At 40.2% G+C, this 16,667-nt stretch overlaps 1 protein-coding gene across 1 annotated transcript; it reads left to right on the forward strand.

Annotated features, from left to right (window-relative positions):
• Window positions 1–620: 620 nt before the first annotated feature.
• LOC307134271 (E3 ubiquitin-protein ligase TRIM39-like) lies at window positions 621–16,445 on the forward strand. Its single transcript, XM_079829876.1, has 8 exons — window positions 621–766; window positions 5,601–5,685; window positions 6,146–6,717; window positions 6,845–6,925; window positions 8,942–9,175; window positions 9,267–9,405; window positions 15,214–15,249; window positions 15,516–16,445. The coding sequence occupies exons 2-8, from the start codon at window positions 5,613–5,615 to the stop codon at window positions 16,061–16,063; spliced, it is 1,683 nt and encodes a 560-aa protein (XP_079686002.1). The 5' UTR covers window positions 621–766; window positions 5,601–5,612; the 3' UTR covers window positions 16,064–16,445.
• Window positions 16,446–16,667: the final 222 nt, after the last annotated feature.

Consider the following 16,667-nt stretch of genomic DNA (forward strand, 5'->3'; position numbering starts at 1 on the left):
GCCTAAATCACCAATTCTGTGGTGTTCATGCCCCAGGTCAGGTCCTTCTCAATACGATTATAGTTTTTGTAATTAATTGAGATAGCTGTGTAAACAATTAGGAAATGTGCATGTCCTGTGTTGTGTGCATCACAAACTCATCAGATATTTATTTGGAGTGCAACTGAGAATTTAAGAAATGAAGGAGTTTTGTTTGTTGTGTTTGGGAAAATGGTGCACAAATGATTGTAATTTTTGTACAACCAATAAAAAGAGCTGCAATTGTTTTTAATAGTTCAACAATGTCTAACTATTTTTTCCCAACAGATCAACAGAGGAATCATCCTGACAAGCTCAGGGATTCAAGCTCAATTGGGTCATGATTGAAAAGACTGAAGATGTTTTAAAGGAAGAGCAGCTTTCTGTCATCATTTACTCGTCATGTCGTTCTGAACCTGAGGGACTTTCTTCAGTGGATCACAAAAGACATTTAGTAATTCATACAAATATTTCTTCTTTGGTCCACTTGTATAGTCTATATATTAAACAATGAGATTAAACACAAACAGACACACATGAACCCAACACACCGAATACAGGGACGAATGTAAATGTGTGAATACAGGAGGAGCTCTGACATCACTGTAGTTCAGAGAGAGATTCAGAGAAAGTGAAATTAACTTGAGCAGCAACAATATGGACGCCTGAGACGATCAACCTCTTCAAACAACAGAATATTTATTGATCCGCTCAAAGAGTCTTGTGGACACATCTGATCCTCACACAGGTAATGATAGAAATATAAGAGAGATTGAGCTGAACAGGTTTCTAATGGAAGTGATCTGGTTTAGTGGGTTTATGTCAAACTGGGATAAGTTGAACAGAACCAGGTTTAATCATGTCAAATACTCGACTACTTTAGTTGTTTACTGCACTGAAATGGTATCAGAATTGTATTAAAAGTAAGCAATTTGATTAGTTGTAAAGCAAAGTTTGGTGTTTCTGTGATTTTGTCACATTACATAAAGACTAAAGAAGCAGGAAGTAAAATGAACTGCAGACAGACTTGACAAACCTGCTAAACTGCAGCTGAAAATCACATTTACATTAAAGATTAAAACTATACTTAGTCATACAAGCTTCACTTGGTCACACAATATTTATGTTTATTTTGTGGAGATATATATTTATTCGTAGGTAAGTATGTGACCTTTGTGCTGTTTCTGATGTAAACAGAAGGTCATAGTTCAGATTGTTCAGTGAGTTTATGAGTCTCTCACTGTATGAGGAGTGATTGTGTTTCTCTCACTATCTGTCATGGGTGGTTGCAGGCAGACACACAAAACCTGTTGTTGAACTTCATTCATAGTCTTTAATAATATACTTTAGACAGGCAAACAGGGAGGTGCAACACACACTAAACAACGGAGATCAGACAAATGTGTTAGGATGGTGACTGCTGATATGGGGCTGCATCCAAAAACCTAGTCAGCTGACTCGTTGCCTTACTGCCTTATCAGACAATCACTTGTAAGACAGTGTTTGTGCATGAAGGCACCTCACAAAACTCATTTTAGACTAAGGCAGTGTAACAGTTTAATGATCAACAGCAACATAGAGAGCTAGAGCTTTGGTGAGAACTAAACAAATATTTAATTACTACAGTAGAAATTTCTTGCTAGAAATGACATCAGAAGTGAAAAATGTTGGTAAAAACAAGTACATTTACACACTGATCAGCAAAAATGGACACCATCTTTTTTTCCCTAGCTCAACTGTATCCAACTGCTGTTGAGTGCTAACAAGGGTGATGACTTGCAGGTGTTGGAGATTGAGGAATGGGTGCAGGTGGTGAGCCGGAGGGATTCTGGGAAGTGTAGTGTAGTGTTGTGGGTGACTGAGATAGGGATTGTGACAAGACGCCCTCTCCGAAAAGGCGCAACCTTACGCCGCAACTGAAGGATGGTAGAGGTAGAAGTGGAGGAGGTTTGGGAGGCGGACGAGGGTGAGGTGAAAGGGATGGTGGCAGATGGACGACGAGACCCTGGCGGTGATGATGGAGGGGGTCTTTTACTCCAGTCTTCAGTGTCACATGATCCTTCAGAAATTCTAATATTCTGATTTATTATGAGTGTTGGAAACAGTTCTTCTGCTTAATATTTTTTCATAACCTGTGATACTTTTTTAGGATACTTTGATAAATAAAAAGTAAAAAAAGAAAAAGAAAAAAGAAGCAAATGTTTTAAAAATAGAAATCTTTTGTAACAACAATATACACTACTGGTCAGTAATTTGGGGTCAGTCATTTTTTTTCTTTCTTTTTTTGAAATAAATCAATACATTTATTCAGCAAGGATGTGTTAAATTGATAAAAAGTGATAGTAAAGGAGATTTATATTATTTGAAAATATTTTTTTATTTTGAATAAATGCAGTTCTTTTGAACCTTTTATTCATCAAATATATTAGGCAGCAGAACTGTTTCCAACACTCATAATAAATCAGAATATTAGAATTTCTGAAGGATCATGTGACACTGAAGACTGGAGTAATGATCCTGAAAATTCTGCTTTGCATCACAGAAATAAATTATAATTTAAAGTATAATAAATTGAAAACCAAATATTTTAAATTGTAATAATATATCACAATATTAAAAAAAAAATCTGTATTTTTGATCAAATAAATGCAGGCTTGATGAGCAGAAGAAATTTCTTTCAAAAACATTACAGATAGTAATGTGTCCAAACTTTTGGCCTGTAGTGTATGTCATGTCGGCAAATATATTTGAAAAGATTGTTTATTGCTGCTTCCATAGACACCATTGTGTATTTTACAAACTATAAATGTATTGTTTTGCTATAAATTATATGTATTTAAATATCTGAAATCTAAAATAAACATAAGCGGGATTGAGCGCTGAGCGCGTCCGTCTTTGGCTCAGCGCCAGCCATTGCAGAAAGCACAGTTTGAATCTGGCAGTTATGTCACGTAACTGTACATTCGCTTCTCTGTACGTAGACATCGCCGACGTCTGATGCCAAATAGGCAGACATCGCCCAACCCTAGCTTCCTCTGTTTATTATCATATATGCATTAGTCAATAATAGTTTTTATAAAGCTAATGTTAGCCAATGGAAAGCATTTTACTTACTTTTCTGGGTGCATCCGTGACAGATGTCTGTTCAATTTTGAAGTTGTCCCAGTCATTTCCTCAATTGTGCGATTTCACACACAACATTTAGCGCTGCTCTTTTCAGCATTAGATGCAAAATCCGTGTAGGCGAACTTCACGACAAATGTCAACATTTAGCCCGCGAATAATGCACGAGAATGCGGCGTAAAGTGAGTGACGTCAGTCAGTGAGTGTGTTGTGAAGCAAGGAGAGCGAGTGGTAGCAGTGTTTGTGAGGGAAAAAATAGATCACGGCCGGTCTTGGGAGCCCGAAACAGGAAAAGTGTAACATCTTATGTCAAATTTTGATAACCTATTTAGTCAGAAACAACGTAATTAATTTGATGAATGCTCAAGTGCGATTTTACATATCCTCGAGACTCGAGTCCAAGTACGAGTCATCAGTCCGCGAGTCCAAGTCGAGTCACGAGTCCAGAGAACGGAGTCTCGAGTCGGACTCGAGTCCGAGTCCAGGACTCGAGTACTCCATCACTGGGTGGAGCCATAGTACCCAAGGACTGGGGGCGATGACGGTGCGACCGAGACGATGCTGACGGGAAGGAGGAACCTACTGCAGCCGAAGGGGTAGAGGGATGGAGTGCAGCGTATGGCCCGTAAGTCCATAGCGGAAGTGGTATGATGACTGACCAAGGGGGAGCTGGTGGGACGAGGGAACCCGGAAGAGCTAATAGGCTGAGGGTCTCTGGCTGAGCTGAAGGTGGGAGGAGCCAAGGCGGAGCCGACAGGTCGATGGGCCAAAATGGACCGAAGGGATCCGAGGCTGGAGGCAGAGTGGACAGGTGCTACTGGTGGTTGCATGACCTGCGGCTCGACGTCCTGGCAGGACATCCCCAGAGACGGTGCAGGGCTGCAATCATCCAGTAGCGATGGGGCTGGAGAACTGTCTGAGCTCTGTGGTGGTGGAGATGAAAAGGGCAGTAATTCCGAATGGACTGATGAATCGCAGTTCTTAGAGTTCTGGACGATTCAGATACCAGGTGGGATAGGGCGGGAATCGACAAATCCCAGTCGAAGTCAATCAGCCAGTCGTCCAACTCCGTTCCCTCGGCCACTGGTGTCGTGGGCTCACTCCTGGTCAGATCCATGTTGGGCCAATTCTTCCGGGACAATGACCAGCTCTGTCCTCTTATCCTGGGGCTCTGGCTCACGCGTTGCAGGGGGCTCATGTGACTTCTTTGTGGGCGCTGGTGGTGGAATGGGCTCTGGGTCTCTTTCCAGTTCAGTCCTGTGGTGTCTGGGAGTTCAATAGGATGGTAGAAGGTTTCCCCAATCCAGAACAAGGTCTTCAGGGTCTCGTCATCGAGTGCACTGGTGATAGCAAGGCAACAAACGTCATTAATAAATTAAAATAAAAAATTTGCCAGGACGCTAATTCTGGCCATATCATCCATTTTGGGTGGTCTGATCTTCTGTCACAGGTGGATGCAGGCAGACAGATGAAGATTATGCATGAAGTTCAACAACAGGTTTTAATAATAATATTCTTTAGACATGCAAACAGGCAGGCACAACACACACTAAACATAACAGAGATCAGACAACTGAGGTCAGGATTGTGACTGCTGATATAGGGAGTGCTGATGAGTGCTAACAAGGGAGATGGCTTGCCGGTGCAGGAGTTGAGGAATAGGTGCAGGTGGTGAGCCGGAGGGATTCTGGGAAGTGTAGTGTTGGGGGTGACTGAGCTGGGGACTGTGACACTATCAATAATATTTGAACACTTTAGTAGAAATATTGGTAACACTTTAGAATAATGGTCATTAGTTAACATTAGTTAACTACATTAGTTAACATTAACTAATAAGGAACTGCACTTATAAAGCGTTTATTAATCTTTGTTCATGTTAATTTCAACATTTACTAATGCATTATTAAAATCTTGTTAACATTAGTTAATGCACTGTGAACTAACATGAACAAACCATGAACAGCTGTATTTATAAATGGTAAATGGTAAATGGACTGCATTTATATAGCGCTTTTAACAGACCTACGGCCATCCAAAGCGCTTTACATTTTGCCTCACATTCACCCATTCACACACTCATTCACACACCGACGGCGGTGTCAGCCATGCAAGGCGCCATCCAGCTCGTCGGGAGCAGCTGTATTTATATTAATTAACGTTAACAAAGATGAACAAATACAGTAACAAATGTACTGCTCATGGTTAGTTCATGTTAGTTAATACATTAACTAATGTTAACTAATGACCATTATTCTAAAGTGTTACCGAAATGTTTAATAAATGGTTGTGAGAGAATATGAAGTAACCCCAAATCTGACTTTTGAGGCACGGTTTCATTTAAACTTCAGTGACCAAATACAGTAGCGAATGGGCTTAGGTCGGTCTTAGCAGTCTATTGGTCATAATTTATGTTGTGAAAAACAATATGTTTTTTATTTATTTCTTGAAATGGCTTGAAGAGGGAAAGAACAATGGCAGAATCTTCACCAACATCAACAAAAGCAAGAGAAACCAGGAGACGCAGTAAAGACCATTCTCCTCCATGTAAGTAAATAACCCAGAAAAGAATGAATTAGTGCATGAATGACTTTAACTCTTCTCATATGGTGATATTTCAAATGTACAGTTGATGAATATACAGTACTACTGTACATTAAGGCACTGATCAGCTTGTCTGGGTTCATTTTGTAGTAATGACCAGCTTATACATGATCTCTTATATATTTGAGAAATCATATTTGATTTCTTCAAAGTTGCTCTTTCAATTAAACCAACTTCATGGGTTTCTTTTTAAACTTGTTGATTTTTCCCCTTCTCTATCTGCTCTAATTCATCCATATAATAAAATAATCTTTATCATCATCATCATCATCATCATTTAAATAATTTACACAGAAGCCCTTCAAACAAAATGTCTCTGCATGAGAAACTTGAATTCTGTGTTTTTCAAGTGTCTCCAAACTTTAGACAAGTTGTGATTTATCTTCTTCATTTCTCTCTCCAGTGATGTCTTCCTCCAGCGGTCGACTGACGGAGGAGCTTCAGTGCTCTATATGTCTGGACGTGTTCACTGATCCAGTCACCACTCCATGTGGACACAACTTCTGCAAGACCTGTCTGAATAAGTGCTGGGACAACAGCCAGACCTGCAACTGTCCATATTGTAAAGAAACATTCAAACATAGACCTGATCTCAAGATTAACACCACATTCAGAGAAGTTGTAGATCACTATAAAAAGAAAAATCCTGAGAAAAAACCTGAAGTTTTGAAAAAACATGAAGTTGTGTGTGACGTCTGTGAGGAAAGAAAGCAGAAAGCCCTGAAGTCGTGTCTGGTGTGTCAGAGCTCTTACTGTGAAACTCACCTGGAGCCTCATTTGAGAGTGGCAGGTTTGCAGAAACACAAACTGATCAATCCTGTGAGTAATCTGGAGGACTATATCTGTCAGAAACATGAGAGACCTCTGGAGCTGTTCTGTAGAGATGATCAGACGTGTGTGTGTCCGATGTGTGACGTGACAGACCACAAGAACCACAACACTGTTCCTATAGAAGAGGAGAGTGAAGAGAAGAAGGTAGAAGTTACTGACAAAACTGATTTTAAAGGCTCTTATCATGAAGAATCACACGCTCTTTAACATAAATAAATCAGTTTTGAAAACATATTGTGTTGTTCTGTGTCTATAAACTCAACTGATGAAGACACAGAAAGACGTGCAGCAGATGATCCAGGACAGAATCAAGAAGATTCAAGACGTCAAACACTCAGCAGAAGTCAGAAAAGTGAGTTTAAAATAATGTCATTATATGAAGTTCTGAGGGGGGGTGTAGTCGCTTCGATGAGTAATGTAGCATGTTTGACATGTTTGTTGATTTCTTGAACACAATGACCAATCGCAGGTGTTAAAGTTAGAATCCACTCAGTTTTTGTCCAGTGCTGAGTTCTGCACATGCGCTAATCCTCTCTAAGTGTAGACATTATGTACATAAGAGATTCATTTTGCCGTCAGCTTCACTTATTAATATAACAGAACTTTGTGAGATTGCGTTCATTGAACGTGTGAGTGACAGCTTTTTGTGATTATAAAGGGTCATTTAAGAAAACACGATTCCTGGCTTTGTGTCAATATCCATGGAAAAATGTATTTAAATACAAATACAGTATTTTGTATTTTGAAAATACACAAAATACATGTGAAATTGGCTTTCACATGTGTCCTCAAAATGACCCACAGCCTAATCAGTTTATATGTGACAAAATCCATTTATTCACAAACTTCTTACGAGAAGTTATGTTGTGTTTTGTGTTTGACAAATTATTCTGCAAACTACTCCCTCTCATCGCTGCTTTTTGACGGTTTGGAGAACAATTACTCAGAGTCCCTCTGTTGGAGAGCACGTCAAGCATAAAAGCCTCGTAGGTTTACTGAGGAGCGCGCGCAGTAAGCAGGTTCGCAGCGTAGAACCATGCGAATTGCGAAAGTATAAACAAGGCTTCAAGCAAGGGCCTTTTTATAAACAAGGGCCTTTTTGTCAGCGTTCCACTCTGTCCCGGTGCACGCTTGCAAAAAAACTGCCTGCCAACGTGCAAGTGTGAACTTGAATTACCTTTCGCCGTTATAATAACACAAGTTATATAGGGCCAATAACTAATTCGCCCTTGCTTCTTTTTCCACTCCAACATTCCAATTATTCCTGCCCACTAAAAGCTGCACAGATATATTTGCTTACCCCGATAGGCCTTTTTATCATCGCTACGAATCTACGACATGTATTGTCATATGATATCACCCATCCCTAACATGCAGTAACATTAATGCTTCAAACACATTTGACAAGCTACTTTAATCAACAAGTAGAATTGACCATGACATTATTATTCCAGAAAAGTTGCCGATCCAAGGCTGGGTTGTAGTCTACTCACGTGCATGAATGTTGGGGTTGGGGGGAGGGGTGTCTGGTCTGAACTAGTTGATGCATGAAAACAGCTCCTGATAAAGAGGTTGCGTGAGTCTCAATCAGCTCCCTAGTTCAGTACTCAGGGCACAGATCAGGACATAAGTCAATGGGCTGACCCGCTGATCAGTGCCCTGACTACTGAACTAGGGAGCTGATTGAGATGCACCCGTTGACTGGCTCAAAGTATTTTGAGTATTTTGAAAATACAAAAATACTCATCTTAAATGTATTTAAATACAAATTACATTTGATTTTTTTTTCCAAGGGCTTTAAAATACAAAATAGTATTTTGTATTTCAAATACGTGTTTTAAATACATCTATCTGAAATACTGCCCATCCCTGGTTGTAAGGAACACTATATCGAGTCCAACCTAAACTGATAACCGTTTTTACTTGCGTTTTCCCATATTAACTCCAGTCATGCAGCAGCTCTTCTGCCACTCAGTCCCGGCTGAGGGGGCGTGTTCCAGCAGGAAAGTGACCTCAATGCATACCCTCTATTTAACGTCATTGCACTGTCCCAGCAACAATTCTTCCGGCATCTCTCTGTCTCCCCATTTGTTCCCTTAATTTCTCTACTTCCTCTACATATTACCATAATTAAGGAGGAAGGGGACCTTGACTTACTCTCAAAAAGTGACAATTTTAACATGCTATATAATAAATTATCTGTGGGGTATTTTGAGCTAAAGCTTCACATACACACTCTGGTAACATCAAAGACTTATTTTACGTCTTTTGAAAACCGCCTAAAAACACTGAAGTATGAGCAATAGTAACACTGACTCTTGTCTTATCAAACTCCACTAATCATTGGTTGATTGTCCTGGTTGAGCAGAGAAACACAGAGGAGGAGAAAGCAGCCCGTGTTGAGCTCTTCACTGATCTCATCCGCTCCATTGAGAGATGTCAGACTGAACTGCTGGAGATGATGGAGGAGCAGCAGAAAGCAGCAGAGAAACAGGAGGAAGAACTCATTGAAGAGCTGGAGCAGGAGATCACTGAGCTAAAGATGAGAAACACTGAGCTGGAGCAGCTCTCACACACTGAAGATCACCTCCACCTCCTACAGGTCAGTCAACATCTCTCTGATCAATGATAATGCAGTATATGACACCATAACACTCCCCATGCTGAAGGATTTCTCCTCTCTCCTGCTGTAGATTTACTCATCCCTGTGCAGCTCTAGAAACTCCAGGAACTGGCCTGAGATCAGTGTGAAGACTGATGAGAGTCTGGAGACTCTGAGGAGAGCTCTGACTCAACTGCAGGACGCTCTACAGGAGAAACTCACACAAACTGGTACGATAATATCAAATACACTATACAGATACATATATTCATCATCTTTAAACATCAGCAGTGTTGGGGAAAATTACTTTTAAAAGTTATGCTTTACAATATTGCGTTGGTCTCTAAAAAAGTAACTAAGTTACTTTCATTTTTATGGAAATGTTTTTTTTTTTTGCATTACATTTTTCATAACAAAAAAACAGGAGATCTATTTTTGGCAAATGTAAAGGCCTTTTCACAACTAAAGTGTAATAATAATCCTGAGGCTGAAGGAAATGCAGATTCACGTCTGTACAGTAGAGGCTCAAACTAACCTTTCAGCTGTGCTGCGGACGCAGAAGAAGACAATTCAAGACTCTTACTTCAAGAATAAAAACAACAAAAAATTAAACACAAATGTTATTTTTATCTAAAGTAATTTTGCTTATAAGGATAGTTGAAATGGATCATCAATGGTCAGCAGCAAATATATTGCTTAAAGGGATATTTCACCCAAAAATGAAAATTTTACATTTATCTGCTTACCCCCAGGCCATCCAAGGTGTAGGTGTCTGTTTCTTCAGTAAAACACAAATGGAGATTTTTAACTTCAACCGTTGCTGTGTATCAGTCATAGAATGCTTGTCAATGGGGTCTAATTCTATTAGGGTAAAAAAAACATGCACAGACAACTTCAAAATAATCCATGCGGCTCGTGACGACACATTATTGTCTTAAGACACGAAACGATTGGTTTGTGCGATAAACCGAACAGTATTTATATCATTTTTTACCTCAAATACAACACCATGTCCTAGTGTAGAGACATCACGTCATGTGTTTCAGATTTTTAATGAGAAACATACACAGACGTCATACACAGACGAGTTGGGCATGGGAACGTTATCGTCATGATGAAATTATATTGGGTTATGATTTTGCCATTATGACATGTTGGATTGTGATAGACACGTTTGAACATGTAACCCAACCCCATCCCTAAACTACCCATTTGTGTATTATATGTTATAAAATACAGGATATAACAGGCAGATACGACTGCATGCACAATTTATTCAAAAAGTACAAATATCCCAAGTGTTCCGAGGCCAAACCATTGATTTGTGTGAAGAAAATCCCCAAAAGTGATCAGCGTCTCCATCCGCCGAAGATCAAATGTGAAAAATTGCTGCCCGAAGAAACGTTAACAAACTGTAGCTCAAAGATCAGGGAGGTATTCCAGAAAGCAAGATTAACTTACCGTCACATAAACCTTGAACTCTCGGCTGATTAACCCAAACCTTGTTTACTCGAGGTTTGCTGGCTCCAAAAACGAGTCCGGGAGTAAGTTCAGCCGACTCAGAGTATGATCCCGGTTAACACACAAGACATCCTCAACAGAGCGACGAATCAATGATTCACCATGGAAACAGACGCTAAGAAAGAGCGCGCCGTTCTACTTCCTCTTCTTCTTTTGTTTAATGGCGAGTTACATAACCTACTTACTGCACATCGCCACCTGTTTGTGATTGTGCAATATTTTTTTCAATGTTTTCTTTTAATTAATTGAATGCAGATCCATGTTTGAGATGACAATAAACATTAAATATATTTGAATTGAATTAACATTTTAAAAAAAACAATTTTTTAATTCTAATTCTTTAGAATTAATATATAATATTGTATTTCATATAACTGAAACACATTTGGTTATATTAATAACTATATTAATGATATAAAACAGATCTGAATACCTCTTACTCAAACTAGCCCTGGGTCATGAGCTGCTCTGGAGCTGTTATGTTCAGAGAGTGAGTTGCTATGGTTACTTACAAATCCTGAAAGTTACCTCCGTTTTTGGAACCGGAAGTTGAGGTTATCCGCTTACTTATCCTTAAACATATTCGGGTATGTCACATAACCTGCTTTCTGGAATAACCCCAGGCTGTGCCAACTGTTCTGGAATCAGCAAACCGCAAACTGTAAGAAACGCATTTGATTTGTAAACCGGTAATGGCAGTGAAATTCATGATGAATAATCCTAGTATTTTTACTTTAAAGAACGCTCTCTTTATAATGGATGAATCTGTCGATCACGAGTTTATCTGGACACTTGCCAAAACTCCCGTTATAGTGACGCTCTTACACTACACAACAAATCTCTTACTGTATTTACATCGTGTTTGCATTGTTAGTTATGATTAGTGATGCAACAATACTGTGAATATTGTGAAATCACCTTACAATGACGAGATTCACTGCAGTCACGTGATCAACAGCCTATCATCTGCATCACTGCAACCTTGTGATGGGAATAGATTTAAATATAATCAACACTTTTCACAATTCGATTTCAACAGCTGTAATAGTAAAAACATAGTAAAAGTATTTGAGAGGGTTCTACATGTAATACTTATTTCAAATGCAAAGATATCAGCCAATCAGAGCAGTGGGAGTTTACACTGAAGTCTCACAGCAGCCAATCACAGCAGTGGGTGTTTACACTGAAGTCTCACAGCAGCCAATCACAGCACAGGGCGTTTACACTGAAGTCTCACAGCAGCCAATCACAGCAGGGGGTGTTTACACTGAAGTCTCACAGCAGCCAATCACAGCAGGGGGTGTTTACACTGAAGTCTCACAGCAGCCAATCACAGCAGGGGGTGTTTACACTGAAGTCTCACAGCAGCCAATCACAACAGTGGGTGTTTACACTGAAGTCTCACAGCAGCCAATCACAACAGTGGGTGTTGACACTGAAGTCTCACAGCAGCCAATCACAGCAGGGGGTGTTTACACTGAAGTCTCACAGCAGCCAATCACAGCAGTGGGCGTTTACACTGGAGTCTCACAGCAGCCAATCACAGCAGTGGGCATTTTACACTGAACTCTCACAGCAGCCAATCACAGCAGTGGGCGTTTACACTGAAGTCTCACAGCAGCCAATCACAGCACAGGGCGTTTACACTGAAGTCTCACAGCAGCCAATCACAGCAGGGGGTGTTTACACTGAAGTCTCACAGCAGCCAATCACAGCAGTGGGTGTTTACACTGAAGTCACACAGCAGCCAATCACAGCAGGGGGTGTTTACACTGAAGTCTCACAGCAGCCAATCACAGCACAGGGTGTTTACACTGAAGTCTCACAGCAGCCAATCACAGCAGGGGGTGTTTACACTGAAGTCTCACAGCAGCCAATCACAGCAGTGGGTGTTTACACTGAAGTCTCACAGCAGCCAATCACAGCAGGGGGTGTTTACACTGAAGTCTCACAGCAGCCAATCACAGCAGTGGGCGTTTACACTGGAGTCTCACAGCAGCCAATCACAGCAGGGGGTGTTTACACTGAAGTCTCACAGCAGCCAATCACAGCACAGGGTGTTTACACTGAAGTCTCACAGCAGCCAATCACAGCAGGGGGTGTTTACACTGAAGTCTCACAGCAGCCAATCACAGCAGTGGGCGTTTACACTGGAGTCTCACAGCAGCCAATCACAGCAGTGGGTGTTTACACTGAAGTTTCACAGCAGCCAATCACAGCAGGGGGTGTTTACACTGAAGTCTCACAGCAGCCAATCACAGCAGTGGGTGTTTAAACTGAAGTCTCACAGCAGCCAATCACAGCAGTGGGCGTTTACACTGAAGTCTCACAGCAGCCAATCACAGCACAGTTGTTTACACTGAAGTCTCACAGCAGCCAATCACAGCAGTGGGCGTTTACACTGAAGTCTCACAGCAGCCAATCACAGCAGTGGGCGTTTACTCTGAAGTCTCACAGCAGTGGGTGTTTACACTGAAGTCTCACAGCAGCCAATCACAGCAGTGGGCGTTTGTGAATATGTTTTAGATAAAAATCATTTCAGCAGAAGAAAATCAAACTGATAGACATCAAGGGTTTGAGATGCACATTTGTTCTTCTTTAGAGGAGAATTTCAGATCTGTTGCTCAAACAGCTTTAATATTAAGTTTATTTAGGTTTAAAGGTCCCATGGCATGGCATTTTTCTATTATTTTATAATGTTTCCTGAGCTGTACTTATATTGTTAATATGACTTTTACATCATAAAATGTCATAATTTAGAAATAAAAGGCATTTTTTCTATACTGCTGTTTGCCCTGTGGCTTGAATGCCCTGCTTCAAGAGGCGTGTCTGCTGTGAGACTTCAGTAAAAACACCCACTGTTGTGATTGGCTGACATCTTTGCATTTTATATGAGCGGAGGGGGCGTGGTTTAACGAGGCACGAGCTGCTGCCAGAGAGACCTGAGTTCACTTCACATCAGTTCTCAGCATGTCTGAACTGTTGTAGTTACAGCATATACTTCAGGTTATTAGTCTATTTCTAGTCGGAGGGACTGTCACTCATGTCAGAAAGTTAGTAACTTTAGTAAATTATGGATCAGCGCTGACTGGAGACGCGAACCGTTTAGAACGATTCAGTCCGATTTGGTGAACTGATTCGGTTCACTAAAAAGAACTGGTTCAAAAGAAAGATCGTTCGCGAACCGGACATCACTAATGTACCAGAGACTGAGCTCAGCGATTGCTAACAAAGTTATTTATAGTAACTACTGAGTTATGAGAGCGCTGTCAGTCAGCGCGAGTTTATTGTGTTTGTATCTGAGAGTTCTGAATAAACACGAGTCCCAGTCACACCGAGTCCATCTTCTCTTCATCATTATCTACCAACTTTGTAACACATGCAAAGTACCATTACAGCTGTCGAGATGAACGAGTTAAAAGTAAGTGTTGATAATAGCATTATTTTTAAAATAAAATAAAAGCGTCAGTGACGCGCGTTGAGTACACAGCGCAAACAAAGACACAACAGCAGTAATCGAATGTAATCCAGTTTATTGTGGGGCTAGGCTGGCTAGCCCGAATATGCTCGCGCTTACCCCCCTTCTGCTTAATCTCACGCCGCGTTTGGTGCCTCCGCTGTGGGCCAGATGCAGTACTGGGGGTCAGGGATGTTGAAGGCCGAGCTTCGGCGTGTGTGAGGTTTATCTCTGCTGATGTTGAGCAGAAACTCATGACTGTATGCACATTTTAGAACCGATAGACGCGACGAGGACGTACAAAAACACTGACTCACAAGATATAAAACACGAAAACACCATTCTGTCTGGAGAGAGAGAAGCCGCATTGTGTGCACGAATAATAAATAATAAGCTACACATCAGAAATCACTGATCACAGATCAGAAGGAACTGAAAAAAGACTTCTGTTTTCATTTGTACATCCAAACACTGAGAAACTGCCAGCTTTCACTGGTTCACAAGCCATGACCCCTTGAGCGTTTGCATGGGCGTGCCAGATTCTCTGGGCGGAGGAAAGGGAGGTAACTGTTCCTGCTTGGACGTCAAACCAGGAGACTTCAAGATCAGCTCGTCTGGGCTGTCATTTTCTCAAAGGCAGAGAAAGACAGCCACAACTCGGTTTTACACCGATCAACATTTCTATCCACTTGGGGACAATATTCAGGCTAGGGGAACTCATATTAATGTTGAAAAACCTCATAAAATGAAAATTTCATGCCATGGGACCTTTAATATTTATAGATTTATATTTCCTCAATAACATCAGACACAAAAATAACTTGCATAAAACATTTCACCAAACATTTGTAAAGTTAAATCTGTTTGTAAAAGGAGGAATATTAAGAGCTGAAGCTCAAAGCAATAGTTTCTGTTTGATTCTCTGAATATCAGCAGAGACACACACATTGATCAGATAAAACATGATATTGAGCTCAACTCTTTAAATATAACCTTAAATCTCGTCTATAATTCCACACATAAACATGTCAAAGATCTGATGATGTTTTATTGTCATTAGTCTCTACAGATCTGAAGAGGATGCAGCAGTATGCAGGTACAGTGTGTGTGTGTGTGTGTGTGTGTGTGTGTGTGTGTGTGTGTGTGTGTGTGTGTGTGTGTGTGTGTGTGTGTGTGTGTGTGTGTGTGTGTGTGTGTGTGTGTGTGTGTGTGTGTGTGTGTGTGTGTGTGTGTGTGTGTGTGTGTGTGTGTGTGTGTGTGTGTGTGTGTGTGTGTGTGTGTGATTAAACACTGAATAAATATTACAAACATCATCACAGAATGTGTGTATTGAGTTATGATTCATATTCTCTGTTTTCTCAGTGGATGTGACTCTGGATCCTGATACAGCTCATCCTCATCTCATCCTGTCTGATGATGGAAAACAAGTGAGACATGGAGACATTACACAGAAACTCCCAGACAAACCACAGAGATTTGATAGATATGTAAATGTCCTGGGAAAGGAGGGATTCTCCTCAGGGAGATTTTATTTTGAGGTGCAGGTGAAGGGAAAGACTGACTGGACTTTAGGAGTGGCCAGAGAATCCATTGACAGGAAGGGAGAGATCACAGCGACACCCAGTAATGGATTCTGGACTGTGACTCTGAGGAATGGGAATAAATATTCGGCCTTTGCTGATCCTCGTGTCTCTCTGTCTCTGAGAGTGAAGCCGCAGCGGGTCGGTGTGTTTGTGGATTATGAGGAGGGTCTGGTCTCCTTTTATGATGTGGAGTCCAGCTCTCATATCTACTCTTTCACTGCTCAGTCTTTCACTGGGAAACTCTATCCATATTTTTGCCCATATCCAAACAATAAAGGTAAAAACTCAACTCCTCTGGTCATCACACCTATCAGATACAATAAATGAATTTACAGCCCAATATGAAACAGGAGATGAAAGTAATGATCTTAATAATTAAATCTGGAAACATTATGCATGTGCTGATATTTTTTTATATATTTTAATTTGTCAGCTATAATTACATATTTTAATGTAAAAATATAATGCTTGTTCAATAAATGATTTTTTTCATAAATATTTCATAATTTCATGGCATTTTTCTCTCATCTCTACTCGACAGTGAAACTGCCTGTAAAAGTTTATCATTAAAGTCTAACTCTAGTAACCAGTGTTACGCAGCAGCTTGAGCTCAATCATTTTACTGTTCTTACACAAAATACACATCAAATATACTTTGAGCAAGAGTAAAATAAGAATGTGTTCTGTAAATAAACTAAACCTTCACTTTAATTATGCTTGTGTTTTATCATATTTCTTAAAAGCTTAACTAAGAATATATTTATCACTAAAGTACTTCTAGTTTACTTTTTAGAAATATATTAAAATGCATTCTACTTGAATTTCAAGTATATTTATAATAATATTTAATATTACGTCTTTTTCACCTGTGAATTCTTTGAGGTCATCACACACTCCCACACTAAATAAAATAAAATGTCACAAAACATTT

Source organism: Gobio gobio (assembly GCF_949357685.1).
Source record: "Gobio gobio genome assembly, chromosome: 11".
In the NCBI taxonomy this organism is placed as follows: Eukaryota; Metazoa; Chordata; class Actinopteri; order Cypriniformes; family Gobionidae; genus Gobio; species Gobio gobio.